This window comes from Schistocerca nitens, unplaced genomic scaffold, assembly GCF_023898315.1.
Source record: "Schistocerca nitens isolate TAMUIC-IGC-003100 unplaced genomic scaffold, iqSchNite1.1 HiC_scaffold_517, whole genome shotgun sequence".
Lineage (NCBI taxonomy): Eukaryota > Metazoa > Arthropoda > Insecta > Orthoptera > Acrididae > Schistocerca > Schistocerca nitens.
In genome coordinates this window covers 50,386-67,165 of record NW_026046050.1, presented here as the reverse complement: position 1 = coordinate 67,165, position 16,780 = coordinate 50,386, and the positions used below count along the sequence as shown (strand labels likewise).

Genomic DNA, 16,780 nt, shown 5'->3' with positions numbered 1-16,780 from the left:
ATTTACCCGATATAGACTGGGACACTCAGATGATGTTCAGGACGGGTGGTAGGGGGACAGAGAGCATCGAGTGACATTATACTGAGTGCACTGTCCGAAAATCACCTCGAGCAAAATGAACAGAGAACCGACTCGTGGAGATAACATCGTGGACCTACGGATGACAAACAGACCCGAACGTGTTTCGACTCTGTATGTGCAGAACAGGGACGCAGTGATCATAAGGCCGTTGCAGGGAGGACGGTGTATCTATCTGTTTTGGCTAGCAAGAGTAATAGAAGGCAGATTTGCAGACGACCCGACAGATGAAAAGGCAAATGCCTGTTCCGACACTGACAATGTTGAGTGTTCATGGAGAAAGTGCAAGGCAATGGTAAAAATGCGTTTTTAGACAGGTACGTGCCGAGTGTCGAACTGTGAGGGATGGGAAAAAAAAACCACCGTGGTATACTACAACAACAACGTTAGGAAACTGTTGCGAAAGCAAAGAGAGCTTCACCCAAAGTTTAAACGCAGCCAAAACCTCCGAGACAAACAGAAGCTAAACGATGTCCAAAGTGTGAGCGTAAGGAGGGCTATGCGTGAAGCGTTCAGTGAATTCGAAAGTAGAACAAACCCTATGTACCGACGTTGACAGAAAATGCTAGGACGTTCCGGTCTTGCGTTGAATCAGTAAGTGGCTCGAAACAGCATATCCAGACACTCCGGCATGGTGATGGCATTGAAACAGAGGATGACACGCGTAAAGCTGTGAAATACCTAAACACCTGTTTCCAAAGCTGTTTCACAGAGGACGGACCGCACTGCAGTTCCGTCTCTAAATGCTCGCACGAACGAGAAACCGGCTGACATCGAAATAAGTGTCCAAGGAGGAATGGGAAAGTCCGCCGGACCCGACGGGATTACCAATTCGCGATTCCTACACAGGGTACGCGAAACAACCTGCCCCCCTTCTAACAGCCGTGTACCGCAAGTCTCTGGAGAGGAAGGGAGGGTTCCAAATGATTGGAAAAGAGCACAGGTAGTCCCAGTCGTCGAGCAGATGCGCAAAAACCATAGACCCATATCTCTGACGTCGATGTGTTGTAGAACATGTTGTTTGCTCGAGTATCATGTCGTTTGTGGAAACTCCAGAGTCTACTATGTAGGAATCCATGTTGGATTCCGGAAACAGCGATCGTGTGTGAGACCCCCAGCTCGCTTTATTTGCGCATGAGACCCAGAAAATATGAGATACAGGCTCCCAGGTGGATGCCATTGTCGTTGACGTCCGGAAGGCGTTCGATACAGCTCCGCACCGTCGCCTGATAAACGACGTAAGAGTCTACAGAATATCAGACCAACTGTGTGGCTGGATTGACGAGATGTTAGCAGACGGAACACAGCATGTTGTTATCAATGGAGAGACAGACGTCTACAGACGTTAAAGTAACCCCTGGCGTGCCACGGGGGAGTGTTATGGGACCATTGCTTTTCACAATTCATATCATATAAATGAGCTAGTAGATAGTGCCGGACGTTCCATGCGTCGTTTCGCGGATGATGTGCTGTATGTAGTATACAGAGAGGTTGCAGGACGATCGGCAGCGGATAGGCACCCGGTGCAGGGAGTGGCAACTGTCCCCTTAACATAGACAAATGTGATGTATTGCGAATATACAGAAAGAAGGATCGTTTATTGTATGATTGATTATATGATAGCGGGACAAACACTGGTAGCTGTGACGTCTGTAAAATATGTATCTGGGAGTATGCGTGCGGAATGATTTGGAAGTGGAATGATGATCAGATAAAAGTAATTGTTGGTAAGGCGGGTACCAGGTTGAGATGCACTGGGAGAATGCTTAGCAAAAATGTAGTCCATCAACAAAGGAGGTGGCTTACAAAAACACGCGTTCGACCGACCCATACGTGAGTGTTGCCCACCAGTGTGGGATGCGTAGCAGGTCGGGTTGACGGAGGAGATAGAGAAAGGTCCAACGTTTCGTCACAGGGTTATGTGGTAACCGTGATAGTTAAGTGGCAGACTCTGCAAGGGAGGCGCTCTCTGCATCGCGGTGTAGCTTGCTCGCCAGGTTTTCGAGAGGGTGCGTTTCCGGATGAGGTATCGAATATATTGCTTCCCCGTACGTATATACCTCCCGAGGAGATCCCGAATGTAGTAAAAGTAGAGAGATTCGAGCGCGCACGGAGGCTTTCAGACAGTCGTTGTTCCCGCGAACCATACGCGACTGGAACGGCAAAGGGAGGCAATGACGACAGTGGCACGTAACGTAAAAAGTGCCCTCCGCCACACACCGTTGGGTGGCTTGCGGCGTATAAATGTAGGAGGTCGGCTGTCGTGTGTGCTTGGAGGCAGATTCGGTGTGTCTGTAGTTGCGGACGGCGGTCAGCCCCCCTCGCGTAAGCGGCGAGGGGCGGCGGCGCTCGGTTGGCCGGTGCCGATGTTGCGCAGGCGGCGCCCGTTTTGTTTGCGGCGGGCAATTTTGTGAGAAAGGGGCGCGAATGTTGGCGGGCGAGGTGGCCCGACGGCTGCGGGCCGATCGGGAAACGGTGGGAGGGCGATGGGGCGGCGGAGGTGCGTTTGCACGGCCGGCATCGCCGCACGCCTCCGCTTGTGTGGCTGTGGCGGCGGCCGCGCTGGCCGGGCTGGCGCGGCGACGGTGTGGCACTTTTGCCGAAGGTTTGGCCATTGTGGCGGGTCGTCGGCTGGGGCTGTGGGGGCGGCATGTGGGCGGGGGCGGCGATTCTCGGCGGGCCGAGCCAGGCTGTAGCGCGCGGTAGCTGCAGTTTGGCCGTGGTTTGCGGCGCTGCCGTGGCGACTGGTTGGCGACTGTGGTGTGGCCGTGTGTAGCCCCATCCTCGGTGGTTTGAACGGCGCGGGTGGTTGCGGCGCAGGTTTGGGGCTGGTCCGCACAGGCTGTCGGACGTTGGGCGGTAGCAAGCGCTCCATCCGCTTTACTTATGGCTAACTTAAATTAGCTGTGTGGTGCAGTGTTTACCTCGCGGCATTTACTGCGTCTGCTGAGGGGGCATGTGTGTATGTTGTCATCTTTATTTAGTGCGTAACATCTGTGGGTGCGGGACGTTGCGGGGTCATCAGGTGTTGGGCTTCCATTGGCGTCAGGTTACTATGGGGGATGGCAGTGCTTTTCTGCTTGGAGACATCAGCGGTCGAGCAGGGCCACAGGTCGTCGGTAGCGGTCCCTGGGATTGGCGGGGGCTCCTAGCGCCCTGATGAGAGGGTTCATAGAACCCCTCGTCCGGGTATAGAACCGCCTTGCGCATTTCTTGTGCCGTTCCAGCACGGCGTCCTCTTCGGCTGCCTCGTGGAGGTATCCATGGGGGAACTGAGAGTGCACATGGAAGACCCGCCGCAAGATCTTATTTTGCAGACACTGGAGGCGTTGAATGTGCGTCCTCGCTGCGCAGCCCCAGACCTCGCACGCATAATCAAACAGTGGGCGGAGGTAGAGGCGAAAGACGAGCAGGCCATTCGCCGGCGACAGCTCGGAGTGTTCATTGAGGAATGGGTAGAGGGCGCCCATCCGCTGAAGGATCTTCATCCTCACGTCGTCAATGTGAGGCTTCCAGGTCAACCTCTTATCCAGGAGGACCCCCAGGTAGCGGACGGTATCACTCCACGGGATGGCGACGTCGTAGAGGCGGAGTCGTCGTTCCGGTGCAGTTCTCTTCCTGGTGAAGACAATGGCCTGCGTCTTCGCCGGGTTAAAGGCAATGCGCCATTTTGCAGCCCAGTCCTGCAAGGCGTGGCAAGCTGCCTGAAGGCGAGGGATCAGTACCTCGCGCCAGCGACTTCTGGTGAACAACATCGTGTCGTCCGCATAAACAGCTTTTTCGACCCGTGGAGGTGTTGGCAGGTCCGATGTAAACAGGCAGTATAGGACCGGCCCGAGAACTGAGCCTTGAGGGACGCCAGCTCGGATAGGGCGGGCTGCGGAGAGGTGATCGTCGACTCGGACAGCGAAGGTGCGGTGCTCCAAGTAGGACGCAATCAGACGGATGTAGGCCTTCGGGAAGCGCAGTCGGTGCAGTTTCCATAACAGTCCCCGATGCCACACGCTATCGAATGCCTTCTTGACATCGAAGAGGACGGCCCCGCAATAGTCGCGTTGGTTGAACGTCTGGGCGATGTATTCAACAGCCCGGAGGATCTGCATCGTGGTCGAGTGGCCACTGCGGAAGCCGAACTGTTCCGGCGGCATGAGTTCCTCAGCATCGATGTGGACTTGCAACCGTCGAAGCAAGAGCCTCTCGAACAGCTTGCTGAGATGGGGCAGCAAGCTGATCGGCCTATAGCTGGATGGTTGGCGGCGGTCTTTCCCAGGCTTAGGTACGGCCACCACGATGGAGTGCTTCCAGGCGCGTGGATAGGTTGCAGTTCTCAGGATCCACGAAAAGATGGCTGCCAGATAGACAATCGCCGACCAGGGCAGCTGCTTCAGGACCAAGCCTGGGATATCATCGACTCCAGGGGCCTTGTTTGGAGGCAGCGTTCGCAGGCTCTCGTGAACTTCCTGAGGCGTGATGGGCGGGATAGGCTCGGCCTCCTCCACCTCGTCTTGGAGCAGCACCTCCACGTCGCGTTCAATGCGGGCAACGCGTTGTTGATCCACCCCCTCGTCGAGAGGTCGAAAGTTGGCTTCAAATGCATCAGCCAATGCATTCGCCTTATCATCAGGCCGGAAGACATCACCAGCATCCGTTACAAGCGGCGGAATCCGGGTGCGACGTTTCGTGAAGAATCGGATAGACTGAAAATTCATCGGGTCAGGCGTGAAAGATCGAAGTTTCTCAGCCCACCGCTGATTCTTATGGGCGATGAGCCTGGCCTTAATGTCCCGCCGGAGAAGGTTGATGTGCCGCTTGAGGTCGCGATTCCTGGTAATCCTCCACTCACGACACAGCCGATTGCGCAGCCGTATCGAGTCCAAGATATCTTGAGGCAGTCCTGGAGCTGGGACGGTAGTAGGTTTCGGCGGAGGCGTAGCATGGACGAGTGCATCTCTGACGTCAGCAACGAAGTGGTCGATGGAGTCGCCGTTGATGTCTTCTGCGGCACGCACATTGTCAACAGAGTGGGTAAGCTGATCCTTGAAGCTGTCCCAGTTCGTTCTTCTGTAGTTGAGGCGGCCGGTGGAATGGTCCGGGGCAACTTGGAGGGTGAAGAGCACCGGGAGGTGGTTCGAATTCAGTGCATGAACCACCTCTGCCGTCAGATGCTGCGGAAGACCCTTGGTAATGGCCACATCAATCACGTCCGGGCGACCGTTGGACGGGTAACAGGTGGGCTCTTCCGGGCCACAAACATAGGCTTGTGCTTCCTCAGTGGCACGGAGAAGAAGGCGTCCACTCCAGTTGGTGGCCTGAGAATTCCAAGCGGCATGCTTGGAATTCAGGTCCCCAGCGATGAAAAGGCGTCCAGGCATGCGAAGCAGCGCCCGAGCATCTTCGAGGTCCAGCACCCGTCTTGGGCTGCGATATACCGCAACAAAGTTGACGGGTCCCGTGTTCGTTTCCACGACGACTGCTGTAGCCTCGATGAGTCCTGTTGCCGGCGGTTGGATCTCATGATGCCTGATAGACCTTCGTATGAAGATGGCCGTCCCCCCTCCTCGTGTCAGCCGATCTGTCCGGTAGCAACAGTAATTAGGGATGTTGCTACGAATCCCAGGCTTCAAGAACGTTTCACAGACCATACATACATCGACGTTGAAGTCTGTCAGAAATTGTTGCAATTCAGGCACATCATGGGTGAGACTATCGGCATTATATGCCACAATCCTCAAGTCTTCAAGCCGTCTATTCCTGGCCATGATTGACAGTGTGTGATGCTGCTGTTGCTGCCGGGAAGGCCCTGGTGAGTGTCGCCTCAACAGTGGCGGCAATGGTAGCGGGCAGTTGTGCCAGCGTGGAGGTGATGCTGGCGAGTGAGGTGGCAATCTGAGTCAGCAAGGCCAGAAGATCATCTGTACCTGGCTGTTGCTGAGGGCTGATTGCCGGAGGCGTCTGTTGGCGTTGTCTTGGCGGTGCCACAGGCGGCGCCTGAGCAGCTGGTGACCCTGGTGGTTGCAGCGAGCGCCGAAGGGCGTCCGCCACAGTGAGGTCAGCTCTGATCTTCGCAGCACGGCGGTCCATCAGCGTGGGCCAGGCGCGGGCGTCGGAAGTCTGCGGCGGAGGCAGCTGCCTGGGGCGGCGGCGACCGACGGACGCCGTCTGCTTGAGGGTAGGCGGGAGACCGCGCATACGTCGACTGGCCTCTTTATGTTTACTGCACGATCGGAAGTTCGCCGGGTGAGCGCCTCCGCAAAGTCCACAGGTCGCCGGCTGGTCCCTGCTTCTTGTGCACGTCCTACTGTCATGATTTGCGCCGCACTTGACGCAAATCCAGGGCATTGTGCAGCACCTGGCAACGTGGCCGAACCCTTGGCAGCGATAACACTGCGTCGGGCCACGGGTCTTCCGGAGCTTTTCCACCGTGACTTCCAGGTCGTAGAAGCGTTCCAGTTGGAAAATATCTCGATGCTCTGCTGTATCCGGTAGGATGACTACCCGATGACCAGTTTGCTGGTTAGTTCCCGGCATCCTATGGTGCTCAATCAGAGAGGCCACGAAACCAAGTTCCTCCAATTCTTCTTTGACATCAGCATGCGCCAATGTCATAGGGATGCCCTTGATGAGCGCCTTGATCGTCGGCGGCCGAACGGCCGGAAAAGTAAACATCGGGATGCCTTTCTTCCCAAGCATGTCGTGAACCAGGATGTAGTCTTCAGTAGACGCGAGCATAAGCTTCAGGTTGCCATCCCCCGACTGTTTGACCGTAAATCCTTGGCGGCAGTTTGTTTTAAGCCAGTCACGCAAATCCCTGTAGGATTCCTTGTATTGTATAAAGATCGGCGGTACTTTCCGACGTGGTGTAGTCGGCGCGGAGGCAGACTGTTCATCCATGGGCACCTCGCCCTCATGCTGCGGCGGCTGCGCCGCGCCATCTGCACGCTGCTGCATCGCACGATGGTGCTGCTGCTCTGCCAGGGACGAGGCGGCATCTTCTAGCGTGGCCCCTTCACCCTGCAGTGGCTGGAAGGAGTTTGAGACCTCCAACTCTCTCGCGACGACGAGTTGCCGTGGCCTAGCCTGCTTCTTCAATGGCGGCTGTCGGAAACCGTCGTCTCTCGTGTCGTCCCGTGTAAGCCGTCTCGATGTAGAGTCACGGTCCGCGCTGCTTCTGCGCCGCAACTCCGATCGTCGACGGTTGATGACCTCCTGCACGGTGGTATCCTCATCGGCATCCGAATAGTACTCCATATCGGCGTCCAAATACTGCTCTGCCGCAAGGGTACTACTACTTCCCCCCGCGACAGGTCCGGTCGTCGTAGGCGCGCCGGCTGATGGCGAGGCGGCCGGCGGGGCAAGCCCCACCGGACCGCGGCCGGCCGACGCGGGCGCAGCCGGAGCACGTGCTCCGGGCGCGCGAGCGCAGAGTGACACGTCCGTCTCGTCTGACATCGCTCACTCGACTGGGTAGCAAGCGCGGGAGGCGCGGCGCGGCGGCGCGCAGAGTGGCGGCCGCTCTCTCGGCCGTCCGCGCCCGCCCGCGACACTGGCTGGGCCTGGCGGCGCGGCGGCTATTCTCTGCCGCCGTGCTTGCCGCCTGCCGCTCTCGCTCTCGCTCTCGTGTGTGTACGCGCGTCGTCGAAATAATGGCAGATCAGGCGGCTACGAACGAGACTGCTGCGGCACCCGCCGCCACCGGCACGACGAAGAAGGCCAAGTCTGCGGCGTCTGCGAAGAAGCCGCGCGCCAAGCCTGCGCACCCGCGCACCTCTGAGATGGTGACGGCCGCCATCAAGAGTCTGAAGGAGCGCGGCGGCTCGTCGCTGCAGGCGATCAAGAAGTACATTGCCGCGCACTACAAGCTGGACGCGGAGAAGCTGGCGCCCTTTATCAAGAAGTACCTCAAGTCGGCCGTCGTGGCTGGCGAGCTGGTGCAGACGAAGGGGAAGGGCGCGTCCGGCTCTTTCAAGCTTGCCGGCGCCGGCGGCGGGGCGGCCGAGGGCGGCAAGGCCCGTGCCGGCGGTGCGAAGAAGAAGCGCGCCGCTCCGGCCAGCAAGGAGAAGAAGGGCGCCCGTGCGGCCGGCGCAAAGAAGGCTGGTGGCGTGAAGGCGGCGACCGGTCGGAAGGCGGGCGCCGCCAAGAAGGCGTCTGCGGCGTCGGCGGCTCCCGCGGGTGCGAAGAAGGCGGCTGCGGCCAAGCCGGCCAAGGCCAAGTCGCCGTCGAAGGCGAAGAAGGCCGCGAAGGTTCCGACGAAGAAGCCGAAGGCGCCGCGCCCGAAGAAGGCGACGACGCCGTCTAAGGCGAAGGCTTCGCCCAAGAAGAAGAAGTGAAGTTAAAGTAAAGAAAGGAAAGGGGAAGGAAGGGAAGGGCTGGCGCTTGACCCCGTCGTCCCCCACCCCCCTCCCCCGCGTCGTCTAGTGGCGCGCGATGGCACGGCTGCGCGCGGCCCAAAACGGCCCTTCTCAGGGCCATCAGAGGACGTCGGGAAGGCGTTGATTGTCGTGCTTGGCGCGTTGTGTTGTCTTGTTTGGGTGGCCGTGCGTGCATGCGCCGTGTGTGTGTGTGTGTGTGTGTGTGTGTGTGGGGTTGGTTGGTGTTTGTGTGGCGTTTCTGTATGACCCTTGTGGGTACTGTGTGCGTGCCGTGGTGGTTGGATTGTGGGGCCGGTGGCGGTAGGCGGCGGCGCGCGGTAGCGGAGCGGTTGTGGCCGTTTTGTTTTGTGTTTTGTATTTTGTGCGGCGGCCGACGGTTGGTTTCTCATGTTTCTGGAGACTCTGTTTGTTTGCTTGCTTTGCGGATGGCGCGTCTTGTTTGTTATGTGTGTGTCCTCTCTGTGTGAAAGGGGGACGGGGACGTTGAGACGTGGAAGTGGCCGGCGGGAATTGGGAAGGCGCGGTGGCGCCTCGGAGACGGCGGCGGCCAGCCACCCGTGGTGACGTCGTCCGGCTGTTTGTTTGTGTGTATTTGAAGGGGTGGGGTGGGATGACGTCGATTGTGATTGTTGGCGAGAGCGGCTGTGTACGGGAGGGAGGGTGGGGAATTGTGGTGGTTGTTTTAACGGGGCTAGAGAGAGAGGCTGGGCGGCAAGACCGACAAAAGTTTTGCTCGCGACGGAGAGATGTTAGTGGCCCTGAAAAGGGCCGTTTTTTTTGTGTTGCGCGCGTGCGGTGCCGTGCCGCGGCTAAGCGGTTTAGGCGCGCTCGCCGCGGATGCGGCGCGCGAGCTGGATGTCCTTGGGCATGATGGTGACGCGCTTGGCGTGGATTGCGCACAGGTTGGTGTCTTCGAAGAGGCCGACGAGGTAGGCCTCGCTGGCCTCCTGCAGGGCCATGACTGCGGAGCTCTGGAAGCGCAGGTCGGTCTTGAAGTCCTGGGCGATCTCGCGCACTAGGCGCTGGAACGGCAGCTTGCGGATGAGCAGCTCTGTGCTCTTCTGGTAGCGCCTGATTTCTCGCAGGGCGACGGTGCCCGGCCTGTAGCGGTGGGGCTTCTTGACGCCGCCGGTGGCGGGCGCGCTCTTCCTCGCCGCCTTGGTGGCGAGCTGTTTGCGCGGCGCCTTTCCGCCGGTGGACTTGCGGGCCGTTTGCTTTGTGCGGGCCATAGCGGTTAGCGGTGCGTGCGGTAGCGAAGCGTCCGGTGCTGCCTTGACAACGGGCCCGCGCGGGCCCGTGCTGCGCTTATATGCCCTCGGTGCGCGTGGTGGGGGGAGGGCGGGCCAGAGTCTATATAGGGGGGCGGCGCGCGCTCACGGCGCACCGTAGCCGACTCGCTAGCGCCGGGTGAGGAGCTGCCGCTTGTGCTTTTTTTGTTGCTTGAGGAGGAGGAAGAATGACAGGCCGCGGCAAGGGAGGAAAGGGGCTGGGCAAGGGTGGCGCCAAGCGGCACCGCAAGGTGTTGCGCGACAACATCCAGGGCATCACGAAGCCCGCCATCCGCCGCCTGGCTCGCAGGGGCGGCGTGAAGCGCATCTCTGGTCTGATCTACGAGGAGACCCGCGGAGTGCTGAAGGTGTTCCTGGAGAACGTGATCCGCGACGCGGTGACGTACACTGAGCACGCCAAGCGCAAGACTGTGACGGCCATGGACGTGGTGTACGCCCTGAAGAGGCAGGGGCGCACCCTGTACGGTTTCGGCGGTTAGGCAGGCAGCCGGTGTGCTGTGCTGTGGCCTTCCCGCGGCCGTGCCGTTGCCCGTGCTTGGTGGGAGAGACGAAAAACGGCCCTTTTCAGGGCCACCACACTGTTCGGAAATTGAAAAGTGCGAAAGGGTCTGTGTTGCCTGCCTGCCTCTGTGTGTGTGTGTTTGTTGTTGTTGTTGTTGTTGTTGTGCGCCTCTGTTGCTTTGCGTGCGTGCGTTCCGTTTGGAGTTTCGACGTGACGTGTGTGATGATGGATGCGGGAGGGCGCGGCTGAGTCCGGTGTGTGCGTGGTTTGTTTGTGGCGCGGGCCGGATCATCGATCGGATCAGCTGTTTGGTTTGGTTTGGTTTGTCCTGTGCCTGTGTGTTTGGAGAGCGCGCGCGGCGGCCCGCGTGTCGTCCGTCGTCGGGCCGTTACGCGCTCTTTTAATTATGAACATATTAACAATGATCACATCACATTATTGGTGTATTGATGTCGTTGTCGTTGTTTGGAACGCGACTGTGCGTGCGTGGAGGGGTGCAGAAAAAATGTGTGTGTGTTCGGCCACACGGGCTGTGGACAAGATGGCGGACGTGCGCCGGCGCTGTGGACGTTGTTGTAAAGTGCGGCGAGGACGACGGAAACTTTGCTTTGGACGTAGGTTTGTGTGGTGGCCCTGAAAAGGGCCGATTGTTGTGAGGCGAGCCGGCAAGGCAAAGGCGCGTTTGCGTTTGCGTGCAGGGAGCACGCAAGCGCAGCGCCGCGGTCCCTGTTTAGGCCTTCTTCTCGGTCTTCTTTGGCAGCAGGACGGCCTGGATGTTGGGCAGGACACCACCCTGTGCGATGGTGACGCCCGACAAGAGCTTGTTGAGCTCCTCGTCGTTGCGGATGGCGAGCTGCAGGTGGCGCGGGATGATGCGCGTCTTCTTGTTGTCGCGGGCCGCGTTTCCGGCCAGCTCGAGCACCTCAGCCGCGAGGTACTCCATGACGGCGGCGAGGTAGACGGGCGCCCCGGCGCCGACGCGCTCGGCGTAGTTTCCCTTGCGCAGGAGGCGGTGGATTCTGCCGACCGGGAACTGGAGCCCAGCCCTGCTTGAGCGGGACTTTGACTTGCCCTTGACTTTGCCTCCCTTTCCGCGTCCGGACATGGCGTTTGGCTAGTGGCGTAAGCGCTAAACACGTAACCGTAACGGTGCGAGCCGCAGCGAGTCGAGCAGCGGAGTGCGTGCGTGTGCCGGCGGCGGCGGGGTGGGGGTCCCTTTATGGGCTCGGGTGCGGCGGCCGGTTGCGCGCGCGCCCCATTGGTCGGCGGCCGCAACAGGGCGAGCTGGTAAAGGTGCGGTGTTGCGGTAGCGGCGGGTGCCACTGTGTGGGGAGACGCTGACTAGAGCGGAGCGCTTGCTGCCTGTTGTTGTACGTTCGAGATGCCGCCCAAGACTAGCGGGAAGGCCGCCAAGAAGGCCGGCAAGGCGCAGAAGAACATTTCGAAGGGCGACAAGAAGAAGAAGCGCAAGAGGAAGGAGAGCTATGCCATCTACATCTACAAGGTGCTGAAGCAGGTGCACCCCGACACGGGCATCTCGTCGAAGGCGATGAGCATCATGAACAGCTTCGTGAACGACATTTTCGAGCGCATTGCGGCCGAGGCGTCTCGCCTGGCGCACTACAACAAGCGCTCGACCATCACGTCCCGCGAGATCCAGACGGCTGTGCGGCTCTTGCTGCCTGGCGAGCTGGCCAAGCACGCCGTGAGCGAGGGCACGAAGGCGGTGACCAAGTACACGAGCTCCAAGTAAGGAGGAGGTTGTTACTTCGGCTCTTGGAAGGAAGGAAGGAAGGAAGGAAGGAAGGAAGCTCCCTCCGTTGCGAGAGCGGCAAAACGGCCCTTTTCAGGGCCACCAAATTGCCTTTGCGGGAAGAGCGGAATTGTTTGTGTGTGTGTGAGTGAGTGAGTGAGTGAGTGAGTGAGAGGGGCGGCATAGCTACCCGGTTTGGTTGGTTGCGAGGCAGCTGGTGGTGCTGCTGTGCCGTGGTGGTGTGGTCTCGAATGTGGTTGTGGTTGTGGTTACTGGGGTACGGCCGCGAGGGTTTGGTTGCCGCCGGTGTGACGTGGAATGCGTGCACGAGTCTTGGCGTGGTTGTTTGTCGACACACAGATAGATCGATAGGAGGTGTTGGTGCTGTCTGTGGCGCTGATTCATGTCTTTGTCTCCGTCTGCCCGGTTAGTCACGTGACTGCAATTGAAAGTCCTCGCGATTGATTGATTGTTGGATGTCACCGTTACGGCCGTCTGTTGTCACATCATACATGATGGCGAGGGTGAAATGTTGTGTTGCCGTCGACTATTCCCTTTGCTGTACGGCGCGTTGGTGTGTGTGTGTTGGTGACGTTTTAAATGGACGTGTCGTACTATCATCCATTACGAAGTCGCCAAGAAATGTACGGGCGGGTGGGGTAGGCGACACGCACGGTGGTGTACCTATTTGGCCCTTGATTTGATGATAGCCGTTTCTGCAGTTTGACTGATGATTGATTGGACTGTTGTGCGCACGCACGTCATTCACGGTGCACGTGTGTTCGGTTGAGTACAGTAAGCGTGAGGCTAGACGACGACGGTCGTTGTTTGTTGTTATGGGCGTACACGCGTTTCGTTGGTCTGTGTCCCCCGGTGTGAAATGGCAGGTGTGTCGGTGATGTGATCCGATCCGGCGGCTCTGAGTAACTGTCAATATCGGCGCGGTACACCGGCGTCATGGCAACGTGTCGGTGTTCACACCAGTCGCACTGTGGCACCGTCGGCGCCGCGAACGGTGACGAAAGGCTGACCTTTGATCGGTCGAGTGTCGTGTCTGGGCAGAACGTGTGGAATGAGCAAAACTGTTGGGGACGGAAACAATGGTGGAGGAGGGGAACGGAAAGTAATAAAACAAACAAAATGGAGAAGCAATCACCGGAAAACGAAGCAGGGAAAAACGGAGAGGCGCTGTCTATAGCAACGGAACGTTCCCGTGCATTGCAGCCGCACTGAAAGGCGTTTACGGCGCGGCTGCAGGTGTCGGCCGTGGTGACGGCTGAATTGCATTGCCTTCCCGGATGAAACGTTCGCCGACATGGCTCGGAGGAGGAATCTATGAGAATGCGTTGCCCTTGCCTGCCGTTTCGTGTGCCCTCCTGTTGTGTACGCTGTTGTTGTCCGGTGTAGCGAAGGGTGTGTATGTAGGGGTGTGTGTGTGTTTAGTGGGGAATTGGAAGGTCGATAGCTGCCGTCACGGTCAAGATAACGCAGTCAAAGGTGTCGCGAAAAAGTGTGTTAGCCGTGGTTGGTTGGTTCGTGTGTTTTAAAGAGAATGGACGAGAGAGAGAAAGTAGGTGGAGAGTGCGTTGCGTGTTGCCTAACTGCGTCCGCGAATATGGCAGTAGTTGGTGGTGGGCGTGCCCTTGCATGTGGCCCGGAAGGCGTGTCCGTTTCGCGGTAGTGGCACCGCTGCTGGCATATTCGGGAGATGGGAGGGGCGCGAAAGGAGAAAGGAGACGCGGAGGCTTTTAAAGACGGGGAGGGCGCGTGTGGGTGGCTCGCGCTGCGCTCGGCGGTTGTGTTTGTGCAACAAATGTGTTGCCGGGAGGGGACCGTTGTTGTGGTGCGGTTGTAGCCTCAGACGCGGCCGGCAGTGAACGTGAGACGACGGATGCGGGCCGGGGCGGCGCATGTCGCCGGTGCCATGCCTTTTAAGAGCCGCGTGGTCGGGGGTGTGCGCACCGTGTGTCGTGTTGCGAGACAGCATCATTTGTGCTGCGTGGCGTGGCGTGGCGTGGGGGCGAGGAGAGCGAGCCGCGCGGTGTGCTTGTGCGCCGGAGAATGGCACACTGCGCCTGCCCGTTGAGGAGGCCGATGGCCGTGGTGTGGTGGAAATGGAGCGCGTCGGACGTGCACCAATGAGAAAGAGAAACAAAGCGGCGACAACGAACGAAAGGGGGAGGGAGGCCATTGTGTCACATGCGGCGGTGGGAGGAAAAAAAAAAAAACAAACAAACAAACAAACAAGAAACGAAGACGTAAGAAAGAGGAGAAACAACAAAGAGAATGAGTCGTGCGTTCGCGAGGGGGGGTGCGCGTGTAACTCCGGTACGCGCAGTGCCGGAGCCCAACGGCTGTGTCGTCGACGCCAGTGCTTGTCGGCCGAATGGGTGCGGGAATAGAGGCAGCGTCGGCACGGAGAAGCAAGCAAGAAGGAAGGACGCACGCGCGCTGCGGCGTTTGGCGCGGTTTGCGGCTGGCGCCTTTGGTGGCAACGGCCGGGACAAGCAGCGGTGTATGGTGGTGTGCGGGGCGGACAGGGGCGGCGGCGGTGGTGGACTGGGAGGAGGCGAGGCGGCGCCGACGGTGGCGTGTGGTACGGCGAAAACGGGACGGACGGACGGCGGATGTTGGAGAGGCGCCGCGCACGCAGACACATGGAAGGAAGGAAGGAACGAACGCAAGGGAACAAATGGAGGGGGCGAATGTGGAGATGCGGGCAGGCGGTGGTGTTTGTGGGCATGTGGTGGGGAGAAGGGCGGGGGCGGGAGGACAGAGGCGAGGCGACTGCGTGCTTGCTCGCTCGCTCGCGTGTCTTTTGTTTTTGTGTTTGTTTTTCCATCGTTTGGTCGCCTTGGAGCCTGTCGGTCCCGTCCGTGTGTGGCCACGCTTCGGGTGCGTGTATGTTTGTACGTTTCGTTTGTTCGTCTTCTGCAGCAGAGGCGGTGCGCGGCAGTGGGAACGCCTGCCTGGCGGCTGGGACGGCCAGCAAATGCGGTTGGATGGGCGGCCACAGCACCGCACCTGTGCCCAAGGAGGCGACGCTGGCGGCGGGGCCCCCTCGGATGCGGCCGGCTGGGGGCTGTGTGCGCTGCCGCTGCCGCTGCCGCCGCCGCCGCCGCCGCCGCCGCCGCCGCCGCCGCCGCCGCCGCCGCCGGTGCTGGTGCTGGTGCTGGTGCAGCAGCAACAACGACGAACAACGAGTAAGCAAGAAGAGGACGAAGCGGATGGCTGGTGGGTGAGTGCATTTATTTAGGCGGTCGACAAGGCAGTGCGTGATGTGGCGTTGTGACGGGGGTTTGCTCACGTGGCCTCGTTTGTGTTGATGCGCAGGAAGATGAGATGCGGGCAGACGCAGACGCGTACAGAGAGACGAGCCCGGTCTGCAGCAGGATGTGTGGCGCGGCGCGCCGAGTGCAGAGCAGCGCGCGCCGCCTGGGCCGGGCTGGGCCCGCCCGGCGGCGGGCCGCGCTGTTGTCGCGGACGTGAGCGCCCCCTGGCGGGTGGTCGGAGGCGGCGCGGTGGACGTGTGTCCGGTTGGCCAGTGCACATTGCGAGTGGCTGGCTGGCGGTCGGCGGCGAGACGGGAGAGGAGGTATGTGTCGCGGGCGCCTTTGCTGCGCTGCGTCGTTGCGTGCCTGGGCGTGCGCCTGTCGACTGTGTGTGACTGTGTTGGGCGTTGTGCCACGTACGTGTGTGCTCGGCCGAAGGCGTCGGAAGAAAAAGAGAGAGAGAGACGGGCGGGAAAGTGGGTCGGTGTGCGTGCGTCGCCCGTGATGCGATGATGTCGCGTCATGTCATGTCATGTCTTTGCGAAACGGCTGCCGAGAGGTGTGTGGTGGCGAGCGGGAATGTGCGTTTGGTGGTTGCCGGCCGGCCGGCAGTTGTTGGTGGTTCCTCCTGTGTGGTTGTTTGTGCTGCTTTGATGGCAACGTGGAAGGACGCCGGTTTTTCCGTGCCTTGCGTGTGGTTGTGTCGACGGTGACTGGTTGGGGGTGTGCGCCGATGCACGTGCCATGTTGTTATGTTTGGGTCGTGAGTGTGTTTTTGGCTGTGTTGTTGTGTACGGGAAGGGGGAGAGAGGAGGAGGCGGCGGCGGCGGCGGCGGCGGCGGGGGTGATAGTGCGTGCAGTAGTGCCGTTGCGACGGGCGTCGGGTGGAGCCGTGCGTAGTGGCGGAAAGGTGTAGGTTGCGGGAAGCGAGCCCGTCGCGTGTCGTCGTCGACGACGGGGTCGCGTGCGCTGTGAATCGAGAGTGGCGGGAAAGGGGCAGCGTGCCGCTGTGTCGTGGTCGTTAGCAGAGGCCTGTGTGCCTGTCCGTTTGTTTTCTGTCGGACGCTTGGTGCGAGGTGTTTGTTTTGTTTTGTTGCCGCCGCCGCGGTTGTTTTTGTTTGTCGGCTGTGCTGTGTCGGTGGGTCGGCGAGCTGTTTTGCGGTGCGTGAATGTGTTGGTGCAAAAGTGGCGGCGGCGTCATGGCTGCGACCGCGACGAGCCGCGGGCGCGCCATTGATGATGTTGAACACAGAGCGGCTGTGTGCAATGGGAGGCCTTGTGTACGGGTAGCGGTGTTGTCGTACGTGCATCCGGCCCGGTGCGGAAAGCGCCGTTGCGGTTGCGGGTTGCCTCTGGTCGCGACGTGTGGTGCTCGGCTTTGTGGGTTTTTTTGGTGCCCCTTTGGCCGGTGGGTGGTGTTTGTTGTTTTGTGTGTGTGTGTGTGTGTGTGTGTGTGGTCGGTCTCTTTGGCGCTCGGTATATATCTGCCTCCTGCTCGGTCTTGTTGTCGACGTCGT

General features: G+C 59.7%; 1 protein-coding gene across 1 annotated transcript; it reads right to left on the bottom strand.

Annotated features, from left to right (window-relative positions):
* Positions 1-15,793: 15,793 nt before the first annotated feature.
* On the bottom strand, positions 15,794-16,573 carry LOC126232453 (uncharacterized). Its single transcript, XM_049942708.1, has one exon. The coding sequence runs from the start codon at positions 16,571-16,573 to the stop codon at positions 15,794-15,796; it is 780 nt and encodes a 259-aa protein (XP_049798665.1).
* Positions 16,574-16,780: the final 207 nt, after the last annotated feature.